Genomic DNA, 21,570 nt, shown 5'->3' with positions numbered 1-21,570 from the left:
CATTAAAGGCCCACTGTCCACCCTCCGGTCGAAAATATTTTCTTCCCCGGTGACTGTGAGACTTCGCCCCTGGAACGCAAGGCCGCAAAATGTTTTTGAAAAGAGTAACTAATAACGCAGTTACAGCCACCGCAATCACCCGATTCTATCCTGCCTCTCTCCTTCCGTTCCCTCGCAAAGGTTTTTCACTCTCCTGCCCGAGGTCGTCTAGCCTCCGCAATACAAATTCCCCTTCCTCCTCCGCGTTTGACGGGAAGTGGAGCGTGGCTCTCCGCGAGCGCGGAAAAAAAAAAAAAAACGGTCGAGGGAGCGCGCACCGCTGGATTCAGTCTGGCCGTGGCGAGGGAAAAGCGCGCTGCGAGCAGTAGACACCCATCCTTTTCCCGTCAGTCAGCGAGACGGACCAATGGACGTCGTTCGCGGTACGTACGTCATTATCGGGGCCCGTCGGGCCAGCGCAGGAAACGGTGAAGCTGGCTTCTCAAAGGAGAGCATGAGGGAGCTTTGAATTGTATTTTCGATGCTTTGCGGCGCGCATGTCGCCGTAGAATTTTGCACAGACTATCTCCGGTACCTGATCGAAACACTGGGCTCCTTTTCTTAAAAGGGCCTTCCCTGGACAGTGGCCCTTTAAGAGACATTGCAACGGGCAAGGGTATTCCCTTTCACTCTGGCTCTGTCATTTTATATCAACAGCAAAATTGCACACCACATCTAGCTTTCATTCAACAGCAGCCAAGCACCACACATCAAAGCACCTCAGTACATCAGGCAGAAGAGCAAGAAAAGACAAAGCAACTTCTTTTACAGAGCAACTGTTATCAGAAAGTGGCAGGTACAATATGGGAAAAAAAATTAAGAGTTGCAACGCTAAAGCATCACAGCTAGACATTTAAAATGAGTGTAGGCATAATAGCACAAGATATACCATCATAGAAAAAGCAGCAATGGGCAGGCTAATAATTAATGCGTGCTTTTTTTCTAGAGCGTCCAGTGAAACTTATTACGCTTATTGCTTGATGTGCAGACAAACTGCCCCTAAGAGCACCACCAGTGTCTGTCAGGAGAAGACAAGCAAATGTTTCTGATGACAACTCATTCAGAACTAATTATTATTTTGGCAGTTTCTAACAAGCCATGTGCAGGCAAAGTTTAGATGACGGAGGTTTAACGTTCCTAAACGGCTCAGGCTACAAGGCGCTGTAGTAGAGGGCTCCAAATAATTCGGCTACCTGGGATTTTCTAAAGTGAACTCGCATCGCACAGCATACACGCACCTAGCTTTTCGTCTCCACTACAGCCTCTTGTAGCCTCAGTCGCTTAGGGGCGGCTGAGATTCGATCCCACATCCCTGCGCACAGCAGTCACGGACACAAACCACTGCATCACCTTGGTGGGGCCCATGCACGGCCAAAAGTTGCGGAGTACCTGCCACTGTCAATAGTCGCATGAGCTGCGATACCTGCCGCCCAGCTCACACAAAGTATTATCACACTTTGTGACCAACCATTCTTAAACCCTGCAGTGCATCTTATAATGCTGCGATGACATCAGATCACCATGCACGTTAATGTGCCACTCTGGTTACATTCATGTCCAATCTGTCAGCCAAACTACTACAAATGTCACATCCGTCTGTGATATGACAGAGAAGTGGTATTCTACCAAAGCATTTCTATGCTCGACTAAAATACGCCTGTTGTCACAGTTCCAAGGTTTTGCATCTCAACGCAAAATGAGACAGATCAGTGCTCATTCTACCAGAGATCAGCCAAAGCAAAGCATTCATTTTAAACAATGTTGCCAATGGAAAAGTGGCCACAAAGGTGCAAGAAGCATATGGAGTGGGAGTGTCTAAACTTTTTGTTAGTGGTAACTGCGACCAAGCCAGCAAGATATGAAAATAGAAAAATTGGCGTTATTTTATTTAGTTTACTCAGAAGTTTCCACTTCTTTCATGATATATATAGAAAAAAAAAAAATGGCAAGTCTAAGTTGATGAGGAAATGTGCTAAATTTATTTCGTAAATAAAAAAAAATTCTCACTCATCATTTTGACATCAGCAAAAGAATTCCACCGCAAAGAATACATTTATATTGTGCAATGCAACACCAAGTACTGAAAACACAAATGGCAAGAAATCTAATTTTTGGATGCAGCTGTCTTTGGTTTCAAGACATAGGTGGCAAGACTAATGGAGACAAGACATAGTATTGGTGATGTATAACAAAAGTGATGAAACAATCACAAAAACCAGATTGTTAAAATATACTAAAAAAATGCAATGTGGTCAAATGAACTAACAATTTGACAAGACAGCAGAAAATGAAAAGAAAACAAGAATGCACTAAAGATATTCGACATTGCATTGCAGTGAATGCATTAGCAAGAAGGCTGAAAAGACACAATCTTTTATAACCCACAGCAATAAATGTATAATTCATTGCAGCTCTCGCAGCCCTAAAAACCATTATCTAGACAGGATCTGAAGTATGAGGTATCCATTCAAGAACTTGCTTATAACCTCGTAACCCCTCCCCCCACCACACAAAATACGAAATTCAACTCCAGCACACTGGCAGTTCTTTGGTAATGCACACAAGTGAACACTCAAATTGTGTTTTGCTAAAATTACATTTAAAGCAACAGGTTACTCACAAAAGATCCAAAATAGGCAAGAAATATTTGCATCAGAAAACTTTTTCACAACAAATACTTCAGCTAACACATAACATGATTAAAAACATAAATGCAGCAGGTCTCCTCCATTGTCTGCATACAACTAGAGGTGATGCCATATTTCCATAACTGATATAAAATGTATCTAATACACTCAAAATACAAAAATAAAACGTTACGTCCAACCTCACCATTTTTCCCGTAACTCTAAAAAGGAGCACGCTCTGAAACAACATCAGTATTAAATAATATTTCATTGTCAAAAAGTAGTTAACAAAAGTAATTCCAAAATGAATGCCACTAAATAATTTACAATTAAGGAAGAATGACAGCTCAGTTTGCTCCTAAACTACAACGCTTAAAAAGCAATATGTTCTATGTTATTTGATGTTCTCTAAATACTTTTTAAGAAGGTTAGTGCCCATAAAAAAAATCCTGCAAATTGAACACATTTCACGTAGGTTAAGTAGTTACACTTGTTACAAGTAGTTAGCACATTGCTCGCTCGTAAAGCCACGAAAGCTAGCAAACCATTTTCCTGATGGGCTTCACTGAAAACTGCTCTGGCCCTAATGTTTTTACCGTTTGTGACCTCTTAAAGTATACAATCTTGCGAATGACTTTGAGCACAATTCACACCGATATGGCTTTTCCCGCTTGTGGCATTTCACGTGTCGCACGAGAGAATTATTAGCGACAAAGGCCATTGGGCACAGCTGGCACCGATAAGGCTTGTCACCAGTGTGGGTACGGACGTGTGTGACAAGGTCAGTTTTTTGTGCAAAGGTTCTTCCGCAGTGATCGCAACAGTATGGACGCTCACCTGTGTGAGTCCTCATGTGGACAATCAGGGTTGTTTTTAGAGCAAATTTACAGCTGCAATGTTCACAACGAAATGGACGTTCTCCCATGTGAGTTATGATGTGTCGTTTCAGGTGGCTTTTTCGCTTAAACCTGCTATTGCAAAAGTCACAATGGAATGGACGCTCGCCCGTGTGGGAACGGAAGTGCATATCCAACAAGGTTTTGGAGGTGAAGCTCTTGCTGCATTGGCTGCATTTGTGCAGCTTCTTGGGTGCGCGTTTGCCCTGATGAGAACTGGTAGAGCTGGTGCATTGGCTTGTTGGAGGCTTCTGATCTGGTGAACCTTGCCCAGGAAGGGTGGTGAAGGCTGTGGCAACTGGATCTGCATTTGAAACCGAAAATGGTTTCAATAAGAGGAGAGAACATTGCAACATTTCATTTGACATTGGGCAGAAATGGTAATGCGTGTTAAAATCCATCTCAAAAGCTATGGAAATCAGTTTGATGCAGAATTTCCTTCATTCTTGAAAACAGTGCAAAACAGAGAAGGATGACATAGAACCAGACTTGTCTCTTTGTACAATATTTACATTGATATTAATCGAATTAGCCAAAGCCACAATTCTGCTTCAAGAATGTTAAATTCAAAAGGTTATTAAAAACATTAGCTGGCTGAAGCAACAAATTGTCTTTTTGAACTGTGGATGCAGGTTTAGGCTTTAATATCTCATTGAAAATATCACATAAAAGTTCTGAACTACAAGAATCTTATTGTTCCTGAAAAAGGCATGGATATTTAACATTGCGAAATTCATGTAGGAAAAACAATGATGGCAGCACAAACAAATTGACCAAGTCTAGATAATATTTGGCTTAGGATAAAAAAATCTGCAAGTACCCTGGCACATGCCACAAACCCAGAGCAGAAGTCAATACTTCACCTGTAGCATTACGTTATGACCAGATAGTTTTCATGCTGTTTTGCCACAAAGGTTATTACTAAATGAATTTCTAGTTTAGGATTCCTGCACAGCCACTAAATATTTCTAGGACAGTTACCCCAAATGTGCTAAATATTCAAGAACTATGCCACCAAATAAAAAATTGTTTGTGGTTTTATGCTCTGGATCACATTTCACACCCTGGTGATGTGAGGTTGAGCTTATGAAGGCCACGATAAACAAAAATCGAGTACCTGCAAAAACTCTGCAAAATACTAGCCTCAAAACACACAAATAAATAAATAAATATGCACAATTACCGGCTAAATCACAGATTCAAGTTGAAGCAGACTTAAGCAATAATTAGTGGCCGTAAGTTATGCTTAGCGATGAAGCTCAACAAAAACTTCAGAAAGCTACTTTTTTAAAATGTTTTCAAAAGAAAGCTAAACACACATAGAAGCCATTCAAGGTACATATCACTGTCCTTGCCCCTAATGAAGGATACATTTCCAAAGAGAAGTTTGCACTTTAAGAACAGCAGATGAAAAAAAAAAAAAAAAAAAAAAAAAAAACAATTTTGCAAGTCAATGCTTCCAAATTTCACCTAGCAAATTGCCCCAGCTGTGAATCAAAGTCTGAAAATGGAATGAAAGGGTTCAAGGTGCAAGATAAATGCCCAAAGCAACAAATAGCTTGAGAGCTTGAAAGAGTAATTAATGTTATGTACCTACATAATGAAAAGATCAGTTACTTCCAGCCAACCACAAGGAACGAGAATACTGGGTGCATAGGAAAAAGCATCATGAAAGGGAACAGAGGTGCTTTAGGTAATAGAAGGACTGCTACCTGCGGCCGTTCTAGGCAATAAGGCATGCTTTCTCATGCTTTTAAATGATCGCCTTTAGAGTAATGGTGCAGTAACTATGGAAGTCAAAGTGCCTGTTAAGTCCAGATTCTGCTTTAAAAATGACAGTGCTGCAAAAAAAAATTTACCATTCCCAATCTCAAGGTACATCTTACCATGCCCGAGACTGGGAACGCCTCCAATTTTTCGGGCAGGTAAAAGCACATTAAGAGACACTGCCATGGGCAAGGATATTCCCTTTCACACTGGCTCTGTCATTTTATATCAACAGCAAAATTGCACACCACATCTAGCTTTCATTCAACAGCAGCCAAGCACCACACATCAAAGCACCTCAGTACATCAGGCAGAAGAGCAAGAAAAAACAAAGCAACTTCTTTTACAGAGCAACTGTTATCAGAAAGTGGCAGGTACAATATGGGAAAAGAAATTAAGAATTGCAGCTCTAAAGACTCACAGCTAGACATTTAAAATCAGTGTAGGCATAATAGCACAAGACATACCATTATAGAAAAAGCAGCAATCGGCAGGAAAATAATTTATGCTTGCTTTTTTTCTAGAGCCTCCAGTGATACTTATTATGCTTATTGCTGATGTGCAGACAAACTGCCCCTAAGAGCACCACCAGTGTTTGTCAGGAGAAGACAAGCAAATGTTTCCGATGACAACTCATTCAGAACTACCAATTATTTTGGCAGTTTCTAACAAGCCATGTGCAGGCAAAGTGTAGATGACGGAGGTTTAACGTTCCTAAACGGCTCAAGCTACAAGGCGCTGTAGTAGAGGGCGCCGAATAATTCGGCTACCTGGGACTTCCTAGAGTGAACTCGCATTGTACAGCATACACGCACCTAGCTTTTTGTCTCCACTGAAAAGCAGCAGAGGTAGCCAAAATTTCCACAAGCCTCCACTACAGCATCTTGTAGCCTGAGTCGCTTAGGGACGGCTGGGATTCGATCCCACATCCCTGCGCACAGCAGTCACGGACACAAACCACTGCCTCACCATGGTGAGGCCCATGCACGGCCAAAAGTTGTGGAGTACCTGCCACTACCAATAGTCGCATGAGCTGCGATACCTGCCGCCCAGCTCACACAAAGTATTATCACACTTTGTGACCAACCATTCTAAAACCCTGCAGTGTATCTTATAATGCTGCGATGACTTCAGATCACCATGCATGTTGATGTACCACTCTGGTTACATTCATGTCCAATCTGTCAGCCAAACTACTACAAATGTCACATCCGTCTGTGATATGACAGAGAAGTGGTATTCTACCAAGGCATTTCTATGCTCGACTAAAATACGCCTGTTGTCACAGTTCCAAGGTTTTGCATCTCAATGCAAAATGAGACAGATCAGTGCCCATTCTACCAGAGATCAGCCAAAGCAAAGCATTCATTTTAAACAATGTTACCAAAGGAAAAGTGGCCACAAAGGTGCAAGAAGCATAAGGAGTGGGAGTGTCTAAACTTTTTGTTAGTGGTAACTGTGACCAAGCCAGTGAGATATGAAAATAGAAAAATTGCCGTTATTTCATTTAGTTTACTCAGAAGTTTTCTCTTCTTTCATGACATATATAGAAAAAAAAAAATGGCATGTCTACGTTGAAGAGGAAATGTGCTAAATTTATTTCGTAAATAAAAAAAATATTCTCATTCAACATTTTGACATTAGCAAAAGAATTCCACCGCAAAGAATACATTTATATTGTGCGATGCAACACCAAGCACTCAAAACACAAATGGCAAGAAATCTAACTTTTGGATGCAGCTGTCTTTGGTTTCAAGACATAGGTGTCAAGACCAATAGAGACAAGACATGGTATTGATGATATATAACAAAAGTGATGAAACAATCACAAAAACCAGATTGTTAAAATATACTAAAAAAATGCAATGTGCTCAAATGAACTAACAATTTGACAAGACAGCAGAAAATGAAAAGAAAACAAGAATGCACTAAAGATATTCGACATTGCACTGAAATGAATGCATGAGCAAGAAGGCTGAAAAGACACAATCTTTTATAACCCACAGCAATAAAAGTATAATACATTGCAGCTGTCTCAAGCCTAAAAACCATTATCTAGACAGGATCTGATGTATGAGGTATCCATTCAAGAACTTGCTTATAACATCGTAACAGCACAAAAAATATGAAATTACCTTCCAGCACACTGGCAGTTCTTTGGTAATGCACACAAGTGAACACTGGAAATTTTTTTTGCTAAAATTACATTTAAAGCAACAGGTTACTCACAAAAGCTCCAAAATAGGCAAGAAATGTTTGCATGAGAGAACTTTTTCACTACAAATACTCCAGCTAACACATAACATAATTAAAAACATAAATGGAGCAGGTCTCCTCCATTGTCTGCATACGAGAGGTGATGTGATATTTCCATAACTGATATAAAATGTATCTAATACACTCAAAATACAAAAATAAAATGTTACGTCCAACCTCACCATTTTTCCCGTAACTCTAAAAAGAAGCACGCTCTGAAACAACATCATTATTAAATAATATTTCACTCTCAAAGTAGTTAACAAAACAAGTTCCAAAATGAATGCCACGACATAATTTAGAATTACGGAAGAATGACAGCTCGGTGTGCTCCTGCACCTAGAACACTTAAAAAGCAATATGTTCTATGTTATTTGATGTTACCTAAATACTTTTTAAGCACGTTAGTGCCCAAAAAAAATCCTGCAAATTGAACACATTTGACGTAGGTTAAGTAGTTACACTTGTTACAAGTAGTTAGCACATTGCTTGCTCGTAAAGCCACGAAAGCTAGCAAACCATTTTCCTGATGGGCTTCACTGAAAACTGCTCTGGCCCTAATGTTTTTTTCCTTTTGTGACCTCTTAAAGTACACAATCTTGAGATTGACTCTGAGCACAATTTACACTGATATGGCTTTTCCGCTTGTGGTATTTCACATGTCGCACGAGACCCGTATTAGCAGCAAAGGTCATTGGGCACAGCTGGCACTGATACGGCTTGTCACCAGTGTGGGTACGGACGTGTCTGACAAGGTCAATTTTTTGTGCAAAGGTTCTTCCGCAGTGATCGCAACAGTATGGACGCTCACCTGTGTGAGTCCTCATGTGGACAATCAGGGTTGCTTTTAGAGCAAAATTACAGCTGCAATGTTCACAACGAAATGGACGCTCTCCCGTGTGAGTTATGATGTGTCGTTTCAGGTGGCTTTTTCGCGTAAACCTGCTATTGCAAGAGTCACAATGGAATGGACGCTCGCCCGTGTGGGTACGGAGGTGCCTATCCAACAAGCTTTTGAAGATGAAGCTCTTGCTGCATTGGTTACATTTGTGCAGCTTCTTGCGTGCGCGTTTGCGCTGATGAGAAATGGTAGAGCTGGTGCATTGGCTCGCTGAAGGCTTCTGATCTGGTGAACCTTGCCCAGGAAGGGTGGTGAAGGCTGTAGCAACTGGATCTGCATTTGAAACCGAAAATGCTTTCAAAAAGAGGAGAAAACATTGCAACATTTCATTTGACGTTGGGCAGAAATGGTAATGCACGTTAAAATCCATCTCAAAAGCTTTGGCAATCAGTTTGATGCGGAATTTTCTTCATTCTTGCACACAGTGCAAAACAGACAAGGATGACATAGAACTGGACTTGTCTCTTTATATACAATGTTTACAAGAATATTAATCAAATTAGCCAAAGCCACAATTCTGCTTCAAGAAAGCTAATTTCAAGAGGTAATTAAAAAAATTAGCTGGCTGAAGCAAAAAATTGCCCTTTTGAACTGTGCATTCCGATTTAACTTTTTATATCTCATTGAAAACATCACAAAGAAGTTCTAACTTCAAGGATATTATACCTTATTGTTCCTCAAAAAGGCATGGATATTTAACATTGCGAAGTTCATGTAGGAAAAAAATGATAGCAGCACACATAAATTGACCAAGTCTAGATAATTTTTGGCTTAGGATAAAAAAATCTGCAAGTACCCTGGCACATGCTACAAACCCAGAGCAGAAGTCAATACTTCTTCACCTGAAGCATTACATTATGACCAGATAGTTTGCATGCTGTTTTGCCACAAAGGTTATTACTAAATGAATTTCTAGTTTAGGATTCCTGCACAGCCAATAAATGTTTCGAGGACAGTTACCCCAAATGTGCTAAATATTCATGTACTAGTATGTCACCAAATAAAAAATTGTTCCCATTTTTATGCTCTGCCTTACATGTCACACCCTGGTGATGTGAGGTTGAGATTATGAAGGCCAGCAATAACGAAAATCGAGTACCTGTAAGAAGTCGGTAAAAAACTAGCCTCAATCCACACAAATAAATAATTGTGCACAATTACCGGCTAAATCAGAGATTCAAATTAGAGCAGACCTAAGCACTAATTAGGGGCAGTAAGTTATGCTCAGCAATGAAGCTCAACAAAAAACTTCAGAAAGCTACTATTTTAAAAAGTTTTCAAAAAAAGCTACACACACATAGAAGCCATTCAAGGTAAATATTACTGTCCTTGCCTCTAATGAATGATACATTTCCTAACACAGAAGTTTTCACTTTGGGGACAGATGATGAAAAAAAAAAAAATTTCCAAGTCAATGCTTGCCATATTTCATTTAGCAAAATGTCCCAGCTGTGAATCAAAGTCTGAAAATGGAATGTAATGATTCAAGGTGCAATATAAATGCCCAAAGCAACAAATATCTTGAGAGCTCGAAAGAGTCGTTAATTTTATGTACCGTCTTTGCCAAAAGTAACCGAGCAGCCCAGCTGGCCAGCGGAGCAAGCGCAGGCCCGATCGGTGGCATGGCAGTCGCCGTCGGTGGCCGCTGCTGGCCGGCTGCGAATGTAAGCTTGCTGACATAAGGCTGCTCCCTCGCTATCTTATCTGGGATGATAAAATGAAAGCGGGTACCATGTGCCGCGTCTGATTTCATTTCTTTAGAACGCTGGGCTAGTCACAGAATGCGCTGTGCACAGCAAAATTTGCTCAACGCTGATTTTTGGCTGGCGTCGTGAAGTTGGGCTCTTCGTTAGAACGCCTTGCATGTTGAATCCCAGAACACAGATCCCGTAGATGAAGTGATTCGAAAAGTAGTTATTTTTGTGTCGTTTGGAATATTAGCACTGTCTGACAGGACATGATAGAAACCTGAGTTTGGATTTTCCCGCGATTTCTAGCCTGCGATGATGACACTTCGCCGGGCTAGCGAGAATTGAAAGAAATTAAAACAAGGCAATATTTTCCGCTGTTTCTAGTGCGGCTATTCGTGTTCACATAATGAGGCGAATCCGTTAATGTCGCATTTGCCGCCGCTTGTTAATGCACAGAAGTGCGCAATGGTTTTCACGATTGCAATGCCAAACTAATGTTGAAAATCTGAGCAGAGGTTGCAACTGCTTGAAACAATATTTGGCGATACCGAATGAGTGATGTAAATGCTCCCTAGCATATGATCCCCCAAGAAAGCCTTGCTATTGAGAAGGATGCCTACGAAGGCGTTTTTTTTCATTTCCATTTGAAATTCGGTCTGAATTAAGCTTCCCCTTTTTTGCAGCCAGGGAGTTCCGTAAAGACGGGAGTCAAAGGATTGCAAGTTTCATCTTGTGTTGCAGTTGGAGGTTCTATTGCAGTAGCTTATTTATCGAATCACCGAAGTACCACTCTACCAGCGGGCACTAAACAACCAAACAAGTCGCTAGCTAATATAGACAGTAACGCAAAAGTATTTCGCAGTCCAAATCAAATGCTGCGTGTCCGGATTTCTTTTCACTTCAGAACATATCCCTGTTCGGCTTGTCACATTGTTTTTCCTCGTAAAAGAAACAAGCAAAAAAAAAAAAAAAAATGCCACACTTCTTGAGAAAATGGGCGACATATGTTATGCTATGTTAGAATGATTGTTATGCAGTTCACTCATTGAACGAAGAGATTAGCAGCAGGCTAACACATGCACGTAATTACCACCGCGGAAAACACTACGCGCATTTTGTTTGTTACCAAATAGCGGGAAAGAAGGTATGCAGCAAGAGGGGCATATGAAACAGTTGGAAGTCTTATTTTTCTCTCAACTTAGCGTCACAGCAAATCCGGTAGTAGTCACAACAGACGACTAGGAACCGCCGGAAAAGGGCATAGAGTTTTCCAATCCAATTCCTCGCCATGCTTTCCGGACAATCCAAATGCGTAGAAAAGCATATATTTGTCCATTCGTTGCAACTACGGGAGCGGGAAAAGGCATTCTAACGAAGAGAGCAGCTTCACAGCGCCAGGCAAAAAAGAGCATTGAGCGAGTGATGCTATGTGGAGCGCCCTTTTTCAGTAGCGCAGCGTTCTGAAGGCGCCAAATTAGGCACCGCTCATGACGCTCGCTTACTTTTCATCATCCCAAGAAGGAGAGTGAGGGGGCATGTTTACGTCAGTCAGCTAACACTCACCACCGGAGAGCAGCAGTCAGCAACGGCGATCGTAGCGCCACAGCTCGGCCCCGTGCCTGCTCCGCCGGCCGGCTGGGCTGCTCGGTTACTTTTGGCAAAGACGGTACATAATGAAAAGATCAGTTACTTCCAACCAAGCACAAGGAACGAGAATACTGAGTGCATAGGTAAAAGCATCATGAAAGGGAACAGAGGTGCTTGAGGTAATAGAAGTTAGACTGCTGCCTGCAGCCATTCTAAGCAATAAGGCATGCTTTCTCATGCTTTTCAATGATCGCCTTAATGGTGCAGCAACTATGGAAGCCAGAGTGCCTGTTGAGTCCAGATTCTGCTTTTAAAGTGACAGTGCTGCAAAAAAAATTTCACGATTACAAGTCTCAAGGTACACCTCATCATGCCCGAGGCTGGGCACGCCTCCAATTTTTCAGGCAGGTAAAAGCACATCAAGAGACATTGCCATTGGGCAAGGATATTCCCTTCCACACTGCCTCTGTCATTTTCTATCAACAGAAGCTTTCATTCAACAGCAGCCAACCACTTAAGATCAAATCATCTCAGTACATCAGGCAGAATAGCAAGAAAAGACAAAGCAACTTCTTTTACAGAGCAACTGCTACCAGAAAGTGGCAGGTACAATATGGAACAAAAAATTAAAGAGCCACAGCACTAAAGCCTCACAGCTAGACATTTAAATTGAGTGTAAGCATAATAGCACAAGACATACCATCATAGAAAAAGCAACAATGGGCAGGCTAATAATTTGTGTTTTTATCCAGAGCCTCCAGTGAAACTTTAGAAAATTATGGCTTTACTAGCACAGTTCTACAAATAGCAAATGTTTAGTACAGTGACATTCTTGTATAACATGTCATGATGCCACACACAAAATCTCCAACAGTAACTATCACTCGACCTTTATAGCTCCTCAATTATCTTCAGGTGCACAACTTCACATCAGAAGGAAATGCCTCAAGACAAAGCTTTCAGCACAGGCAATAAAAGAACCAGAAATACCAAAGGTATAAGAGGAATAATTCAAATGCACATAATAGACAGCCTCTGTCAAAAGTGTAGAGCCCATGCAGCCTGCTTATGAGTCATGTAGTGGCACTCCTTCCCACTGGAGTGGATGGCACAAAAAAATCTTACCATCAAGATTCGGAGCACTGGAAAAGCAATGACAATCTGCACAATGTGGCTCAGAAGCAAACCCCCTGAGCTCTACACTTTTTGACCCTCTACCTGCCCCCACACTATAAAAGGTGCAACAGTAATTGTCATCATCCCCACCTTAGACTCCCAACCCTTAAAACCTGTCACTTTCTTTAGCTTCTTAATAAAACTCAGGCAGGTAGGTAATGTCCAGAAGCATTCAATGTCCAGCCATGTGCATAATCGCCTAGCATCGAGATCAGAGGACATGCTGTTTGCTGTGCTTTGAACATGAAGCAACTGAATAAGGAAAGGTTGGCAGGTGTGGTACGGAAGTCTTCTTCCCATGAAATCTTTCACTCCTTGGCTTAGCAGTAAGAGCCTGCAAAATAAACCAGAGAAAAGGGGTGTCAATATCAAGAATCGTCATGAGTAGCATTGCTAACCTGCTAGAATCAATAAATATGACAAAGGACATTGCTCCTGACGAGTCATTTTCCACGAGGCAAAAAAATTGCTACAGAACATAAACACACTAGTAACATTGTGCTCTGTAATATTGTTATGGGGCAGCAAGCCAGTGAACACAGGAGAAAGAACTTTTGAGAGAAGATGTCCATTGGCGACGATAAATGATGTTTAATGAACGTTGGTGGGCCTAGGACAGGCACGCCTGCCCGTGCCACTGCCCGCTTCTTCCTCGTCCGTAACAATATGACTGCACACACTAAAAAACAATTCTTGTATATGCTTAAAACACAATGCAGCAAAATGGTATCTTATCTTAGTTTTACTTTTTTTTTTTTGGCCAACCTAAAGGGAGCAAAAAAAGGATATAACGCTCCCCGCATTCTGATCAGCAGCCGCACAGGTTGACAGCAGTCTCTTGTTCATTGTTCTTGTTCAAGTTGTTCATTGGGCAAGCTGTGTGCTGTCCACTCAAAACCTGCTGCCTACAAAACAGAACACAGCAAAATTAGACAAAGCTCCAGGAAAACACAAAAGCTGCAAAAAAATTCTGCATATACGCTAGGTTTTATAACACATATGAGGGCAACGGGCTACCATGTGCCAAACACAGGGTTGGAAAGTCTGAAATATTGTGCAGAAGGCGGTGTTAAAATTCAATTATTAATTTATGTAAAGCATATAAATTGGATAACGTACCAGTTACTGTGAGCCCTTAGCCACACAGTTCGCAAACAGGATTTTTTTAGTTTGTGAAAATAAGCTTCTGCTGCATCCCATGAACAGCGTCATTTTGATGTCATACTCGATCAATCTGCACCAGCATCGAGAGCAACAACAGACTTTTCCTGTTATGCCACCGACGATACCTGCTTCATTAAGTAAGACAGCACTGCTACCATGTGGCCACAAAGTAATATGTTCTACATAGTGCAGAAAGTCTTCCTATGCTCAGTTCAAAATGAGTTTCTGCTGCTTGGTGGTGCAACCTTGTGTAGTGGCTCTTTTAAAGCGTTGAGTGCATCGATATCCTGTGCACGTGTGTACTTCTCGTTACGGGTGATACAGAATTAAATCCAGGCCCAAATACTTTTAACGTTCAGGTGCTGCTGACTGAACAAAAAGCGATAATGGAATAGACTGAGTTAGTTATTGCAAAGTATGTTCACATCATGTAAACATGCAACCAAGAGTACCTAGCACACGAAATGAAAACTTAAAATTGGGCAGCACTTCTAGCTGGAGTGCGCGAAGGTAAGTTCATACATGCATCAAGAGAATGCACACCTCACCGATCTAACTGCTGGGTTTTTGGTGCTCACCAATTTCAAACAGGCGGGAGCAAAATTTTACGTTTGTTATGATCATGCTGTTTGTAACAGAACATGGAGAACAGACTACTAATATATTGTGCTCTATAATATGATTGCAGATATTCAAATGTGATTATTATTGATGCACAGAAAAAAATGCTACAAAATGACATCTCTTATAATGCTTGCCATCTTAGTTCTATTTCTCTGGCTGGCCCTCAGAGCACCAATGGATGGATATAACTCTGTAAAAATTCAGATCACCAGATGTGTAGTTTGACAGTATTGGTTTGGTTTGTGGGGTTTAACGTCCCAAAGCAAGTCAGGCTATGAGAAATGCTGTAATGGAGGACTCCAGAAACTTCGAGCACCTGGCTTTCCTTAACGTGCGCTGACATCGCACAGAACATGAATGCCACTCCATTTCACCTCCATTGAAACACAGCCACCAGCGGTCAGGTTAGAACCCTGGTACTCTGGCACTGTAGTCGGGCATCTTAACCACTGCACCACTGAAGCAGAGGCACAGTTTGACAGTAGTTGCTTAAATACAACGTTCATTAGGCAAGCAGTATTCTGTCTGCTCAATAACAGTTGATGCCTGCACAAGAGAACAAAGCAAAATTAGTCAAAGACCTTGAAAAACACTAAAGCTGCAAAAGAATTTTGCATGAATGGTCAGTTTTATGAAGCATATGTGGACTACCAAAAAGCATTTGACACTGTATGTCACTGAAACCTGTTAAAAAAAACTTGGTAGCCTAAACATCAATATTTACATGAAAAATGGATCAGACTACCTAATGTAGAAAAAACACTGGGTATTAGTAAATGAAAAGTGCTCTATTCTTGTGAAGAGTGCCCCAGGGTTCTCTCTTGAGTCCACTGTTTATTTTAATAAATGACATGAATGATGGGATTAGGTCACAAGTGCGGTTGTTTACAGATAATTGTGCTTTGTCATGTTAAAAAAGATTACAACCAGCTTATGGATGATCTCAGACATACTGAGACCTTGTGTTATGCCAACAGAACGTCTCTAAATGCCAAAATATATGTGCACCTAGGCTTCACCCGAAAAAATTAAAAACATTTGCTTTATCACTATTCCCTCTACGGAGAAATTATCCAACCAGAAACTACATGTAAGTACCTAGGTGTAATTTTTTCCCAGCAGAATACATGGTCAATGCATGTGAGTAATCTACCAAGAGAGGCAGGTAGATCCCTCAGTATTTAATTTAAAACATGCCCACAGGGAGGCAAGAGTGATGCCCTACGAAACATACGTCAGGGTCACCTTGGAGTATGCCTACCCTGTGTGCGATACAGGTTATAATATACATCTACAAATCTTGAGTGCATACAACCTGCTGTTATGCAATCTCTCCTTGACATGTACGATCGCTTCCTTAGCACAAGCAAAATGAAAAGCTTGATTTTTGGACCAAATCTGGCACCAGTAATAAAGTGGAGATCCTCTTTTGCCCGAGACTCATTTTTTCAACCTGATATAGGTGAGGGCAGCCATATATTTGTTGCAAACAATCGGTTTTGCGCGGCCATGAAAACTAGGTGAAGCACAGTCTGGACTAGAGATGGGCAAAGTGGCTCACTTTAGTGAGCGGCTCAGAACGGCTCAACTCACTGAAGTGAGACAACTCATTTGAATGGCTCACCGGCTCATTTGAGTCTGGGTTGTTCAGGAGTGAGCAGTGATTCTATTGAAGAGAGAGAAAGCCAGTTCTGTCTCTCACTCTCTCGTTTACTGATCCGCGCCCATTTGAAATCCCGAACCGTTCCGTTGAAGCCGGTGGCTAGGCGTGACTTCCCCGCTTCTGTTAGCGATGCGACAAAGCAACTGCTCTCCCGCCCTTCCCCGTAACAGTCACAGCACTCTCTCACTGGAGCACTGTACCCTCCTCGCCTTCGGCTGTCTTTTCAACCGCTCTTATTAAAGAACAAGTGAGCAGAAGTTAAGTAAAAATGAGAGGTGGTTCTTTTTGACTTTGGGGAGCCGGTTTGCCTCTCCGTTCAGTGAGCCATGCCTGGCATGTACCTATTTTTTTAAATAACCACTTTGTAGTGCAAGGCATGCTATCACGTACACACACACACACACACACACACACACACACACACACACACACACACACACACACACACACACACACACACACACACACACACACACACACACACACACACACACACACACACACACACACACACACACACACACACACACACACACACACACACACACACACAAAAGAAAAAAAGACTGAGCCATAAAATCGAGGAGGTTAATTTTTCAAACATCAGGGTGTGATTAAAAATTTTATAAAAAAAAAAGCTTGAGAATATGTTTTTTTTTCCTGTAGTCACGTGGGATCTTGCGCGTAGATTCAAAAGTAAACACAGAAAAAGAGACAGAAAGAAAAGAAAAACAGCGACCAATCGGAGAAAGGGCAAATGCCGAAAGCAGGTAAGAAAGTAAATAATCAATTAGAACTGACGAGCAAGCATATCTTCAGCCCATGATTTCTAGGGGCTGGCTATGACTCAAGGTATTAGGTTATATATTTCATGCACATTTCATAATACGTTTGTGTTTTGGCTGTGCTTACCACCCTGCCGCAGCCTAACACACGCAGACCTGTCATGGACCTATCATGATGCCGTCACGTAGTCTATCGCCTGATGCTGATGCGGCCATTCCTCTTTGCGCCACTGTACTATTTTACGCAGTTTCACGTTGCACTACCGTATCAACTTCGATTTGGCCACATCTGTCTACTGCTACGACAAATACGACACCGCATGGCTTCGCGTGCTGCTAGTAACGTTGTCGTAGTGAACATGCATCTAACGTACACTGTGCAACTTTGCACGAACGGTAATTGGTCCTACGCATCAACGGAAGATATTTCGCGCATCCGTGCGGCTTTTCCGGTGTATACCGGTGAAAAACACACGGGTCCGTCCGACGAACTTTTTGAGTGACGATCAAGCATATCAACGACGGCTCCGGTATAATGTTCAGGGAACGTTTCTCATCGGATTGTTCGTGATATCTGCGTCACGAGTATCGCGATGCATGTGGTGAAGTGGTGTAATGTGTAAGGTCTTTTCCCTGCAGAATAGCTTCCAGTTCCACCCTGCTGTCAAACAATGAAGTTAGGCCCGCACATGGATACAAGGGCCCGAACCACCGTGTCTGCGCACAAGACGCTTCGCGAGCCGCACGTAATAGCTTCTCGGCTAGATTTTCCGCTCTTAACCTTTGCAAAGAAAAATAAAAAAAGTAGAAAATGCCAAGCATGCATTTGCATAGCGCACGACAAACATACCACTTGCCGCCAACGACGTTCTGTTTTTCCTCGTGATTTTCAACGTGACACCTATTGATGCGCCCCGCAATGATGTTTGCTATACTGTTACAGTTTCCAATTTCCGTAACATTTTGCTCAGAACAATCAATGAAACGCCTGTATAAACCATGGAGCTAATATTTTGCGCCACAATTAACAAATTTGTAGCTGCGCACAACCTAAAAATTCTGAAAACTGCTGTTTAGTTGGTTGCAACCATCCAACAGTTCAGCACAATCAAAACCGAAACGCTTGCTTTGCTGATTTCGTTCCGGTTTCGTTATAGCTTCCAGACGCGTTGGTGTTAATTTAGACAGTGCGTGGCGTTGTGGTCATGATCGTTTTCGCAAATACGAGCGTGTACTGCGCAAAGGGCAATTAGGGGGAGGCATTTCTTGTCTCTTTAAACAAATAATTAGAGGGTCTCTAAGATGTCTCTTTCGAGGAGAATGACGAAAGCCCGACCTTCCTATCCTATAATTTGCCTCCCATCGTTAGCCTCTTGTCGACATTCGTTGCAGTGCTGCATGTAATTATAATTGGTTTACAGGAAAGGAAAGGCGCAGTATCTATCACACTTTCTCCGGCAAGAGTGAGTTTGGACGGCACACCATCGCTCCTGTCGCATGGCGTTCCTTGGCGCGTGTTCAAATGTGGCATTGCAGATGGCAAGGACCCATATTCCGCATCGGCCAATCAGAACGCCGCAAAAGCGGGACACACTTTGTCCACGACAGCATGAGCCATTAAAGGCTTTCGCATTAAAATTTAGCAGATACGTCAGGCAGATTTGCTTCATACGCAACTGTACACATGCGCTCTGGAGCTCGATCATTCGACTGAGACACGCGCAATCTCATATCAGTGGTCGCTGCTTTCGCACTCCGCAGCGGCAGCTAGGTGTAAAGTGTCAAAATCTGCCACATATTCACCGAAAACGTTGGTTTTTCCTGCAAAAAGCCACGCACAATATCCCAGTTCAAATTCACAGCGTCCTTCCAGTTTACAACCTCGATTATAAGTGGAACAGAATTTTCTAGCTGGAACATGGTGTGTCTTTAAACTTGAATTAATGTGCAGCGTGAACCCATGTAAATAATGTTGCACCGTTTTCACTGCTACACGAAACAGACAATGAACCGCACTGTACCGTGCGTGTGACACGCAGGCTTTGTGCAGACATGCAGGACTGTGCAGATATGTCTGGTTCGGTTTGGTTTTGTCTGTGGGGTTTAACGTCTCAAAGCGACTGAGGGAGAGACGCCGTAGTGGAGGACTCCAAAAATTTAGACTACCTGGGGTTCTTTAACGTGCACTGACATCGCACAGCACACGGGCGCCTTGCTTTTCGCCCCCATCGAAAAGCGGCCTGCCGAGGCCGGGATTCGATCCCGCATCCTTGGAAACAGTAGTCGAGCACCGTAACCACTGTGCCACATAGGATGCGTATTTGCTTTCAACGTTTAAAGCATACGAACGTTCCTGCGGTCATATTCATTCATAACCGAAATACAAGTGGATACATTCTTCAATTGAGCAGCTAAAATTCACAATTACAGAGTGCAAGTGAACTTGAGAAACAAAAGGATTGTGAGCTCATATAATAGTTTCTATGTATGACTGTGGCAAGTGTCCTGAAAAAAACAAAAAAAAAAAACAAAAAAAGACAAGGAAAAAAAACACTACACAAGCTACAATTTCTTGCCGCCTGCCCGTACGATGTCACTCCTACAGCGATCAGCTTTAGGCTTGCAAGTGCACGGAGAGGCAGCTGCCTCGGTAGATGCGATTGAGGCTACGAAGAGACGGTTGGAGTTTTTGTGGCGAGCAGCAGGGAGTAACATCCCTGTACGTGGCCGCAACTACAGCAATTTTTTGTGTGCTTTTCTTTTTTTTTTCTTTTTCTGGCCACGCCTTCAGCTTCGTCAAGTTAAACCAGAGACCCGCTATAAAGGGTGGGCCACCATCATCATCATTAATGGCAACAAAATTCACTGCAGCGATTCACTTAACAGTATGAGGCAAGCATGCATTCGAGCATCCACTCAGGTTCACACTTTTCCAGTGCAAAATTGTGCGCTCTGGACAGTGCACCATGAAAACAACTCATTTCTTAGCTTAGAATTATAATATTCAATTATACAATACCAATTCACTAGGAGGTGACAAAAATAAACATGGAAGAACATAATTACGTGTTATTTTCGTTCGTGAAGCATTACCAAACTTTGAACCTTTAACGTCTCAAAAGGTAAAAATGCCTAAATGGAGGCTCCAAAGCAATGAGTATGCAGTTCACTGCTCTAAATTTTCCCTAGTTACTAAGAATAAGATATTTCTATTTGCATAATTTGACAAAGTAAATAGTGAGTAATTTTTACAATAAAGAAAAATAATCTTTAAAGAAGAATGGCAAAAAAACAACTTGAGCACACTGCATTCCCCAGTGGATAGTTGTTTGGTTTATAAGTTTTTGTCCCGAAGCGGTTAGGAGAATGAGATACAGTATAGTGGAGGGCAAATATTCATATCGCTATCTTTCACATTGAGCCAGTTGGTAAAGCAATTACTCCATATATATATATATTTGCACTCAATACATTGTATACATTCATTTACTTTCCTTGATTCATCATGAAGGGTACAGAACAGTGGACTCGGTCTGTATTCCAAGTCTGCGTCGTTATCTAAAGTGTCACTACTTCCCCAACCTCGAGTCATCCGATATGTGCAAACACCAAAATCGGAAGTGGTATTGATATCCAGTTCCCATGTTTCCACCAATCAGACGATTCGATGCTGGGAGAGATAGCGACATTTTCGATAACATCACAAATATGGAATGTGTATTTTTGTCTACAGATTCGAGGAAAATACGCAAACATCTGATGAGGGCAAAAAAGGTTTGCTTTAGTTTGTGGGGTTTAACGTCCCATACTGACTAGGACAAGAAAGACGAGTGAAAATGTATCGTTCTTCCAATGCAATAGGGGTGCATTTAATTACGCTGATAATAAATGTATCATGTAGTAAGCCTGCAGGCAAAGCATTTCACTCTACACAAGAAATGCACTTTTTGGCTGCAGATGAGGGCCACTAGCTTTGACAGTCAAGACTCGAGAGATTAAAAAAATTAAATATTCCAGCCAGACTGAATGATGTTAGTACACTGTAAGCTAGAGTAAACTGGCAGTCTAAATTGAACACTGAAGTAAATAATAAGTTACACCTAGTAAAGCCTGTCATAACAGAATGGGAGTCATGCTCACATCAAGAACGATTCATCAAAATCATTTTATGTTGTCTTCGCATATTGGACATACACACCTAGCTCACTCACGGTTTTATTATTGCAAAACACACTAAAATATCTGTGTGGTGAACTACTTACTAATTCACATATTATTTGCAAGCATAACACTAGTCAAAATATGGAAAAAACACTTTCCACTGCTTTATTCTGAGTACATACCATTTCACCCTTATTTGCACTTTGAGCAAATTTACTCGTGGAAATATCTTG

The 21,570-nt window shown here is 41.7% G+C and overlaps 1 protein-coding gene across 1 annotated transcript; it reads right to left on the bottom strand.

The window, feature by feature from the left end:
- Window positions 1-329: 329 nt before the first annotated feature.
- LOC146181627 (uncharacterized) lies at window positions 330-11,714 on the bottom strand. The gene is made up of 5 exons (XM_084575821.1): window positions 11,680-11,714; window positions 10,042-10,142; window positions 8,172-8,759; window positions 5,033-5,063; window positions 330-4,000 (listed from the first exon to the last, which is right to left on the bottom strand). The coding sequence occupies exons 1-5, from the start codon at window positions 11,712-11,714 to the stop codon at window positions 3,259-3,261; spliced, it is 1,497 nt and encodes a 498-aa protein (XP_084431947.1). The 3' UTR covers window positions 330-3,258.
- Between the last annotated feature and the right edge of the window lie 9,856 nt (window positions 11,715-21,570).

This window comes from Amblyomma maculatum, chromosome 8 (genome assembly GCF_055883805.1).
Source record: "Amblyomma maculatum isolate TAMU_Amacu chromosome 8, ASM5588380v1, whole genome shotgun sequence".
Classification (NCBI taxonomy): domain Eukaryota; kingdom Metazoa; phylum Arthropoda; class Arachnida; order Ixodida; family Ixodidae; genus Amblyomma; species Amblyomma maculatum.
This window is presented reverse-complemented; position numbering and strand designations above follow the sequence as displayed.

Coding starts and splice junctions, on each gene's coding strand:
- LOC146181627 (XM_084575821.1), bottom strand. CDS start 11,714: ATGCCCCCTCACTCTCCTTCTTGGGATGATGAAAA. Junction 10,143..11,679: donor CCTTCTTGGGATGATGAAAA/GTAAGCGAGCGT, acceptor TTACATTCGCAG/CCGGCCAGCAGCGGCCACCG. Junction 8,760..10,041: donor GGTTACTTTTGGCAAAGACG/GTACATAAAATT, acceptor TTTCAAATGCAG/ATCCAGTTGCTACAGCCTTC.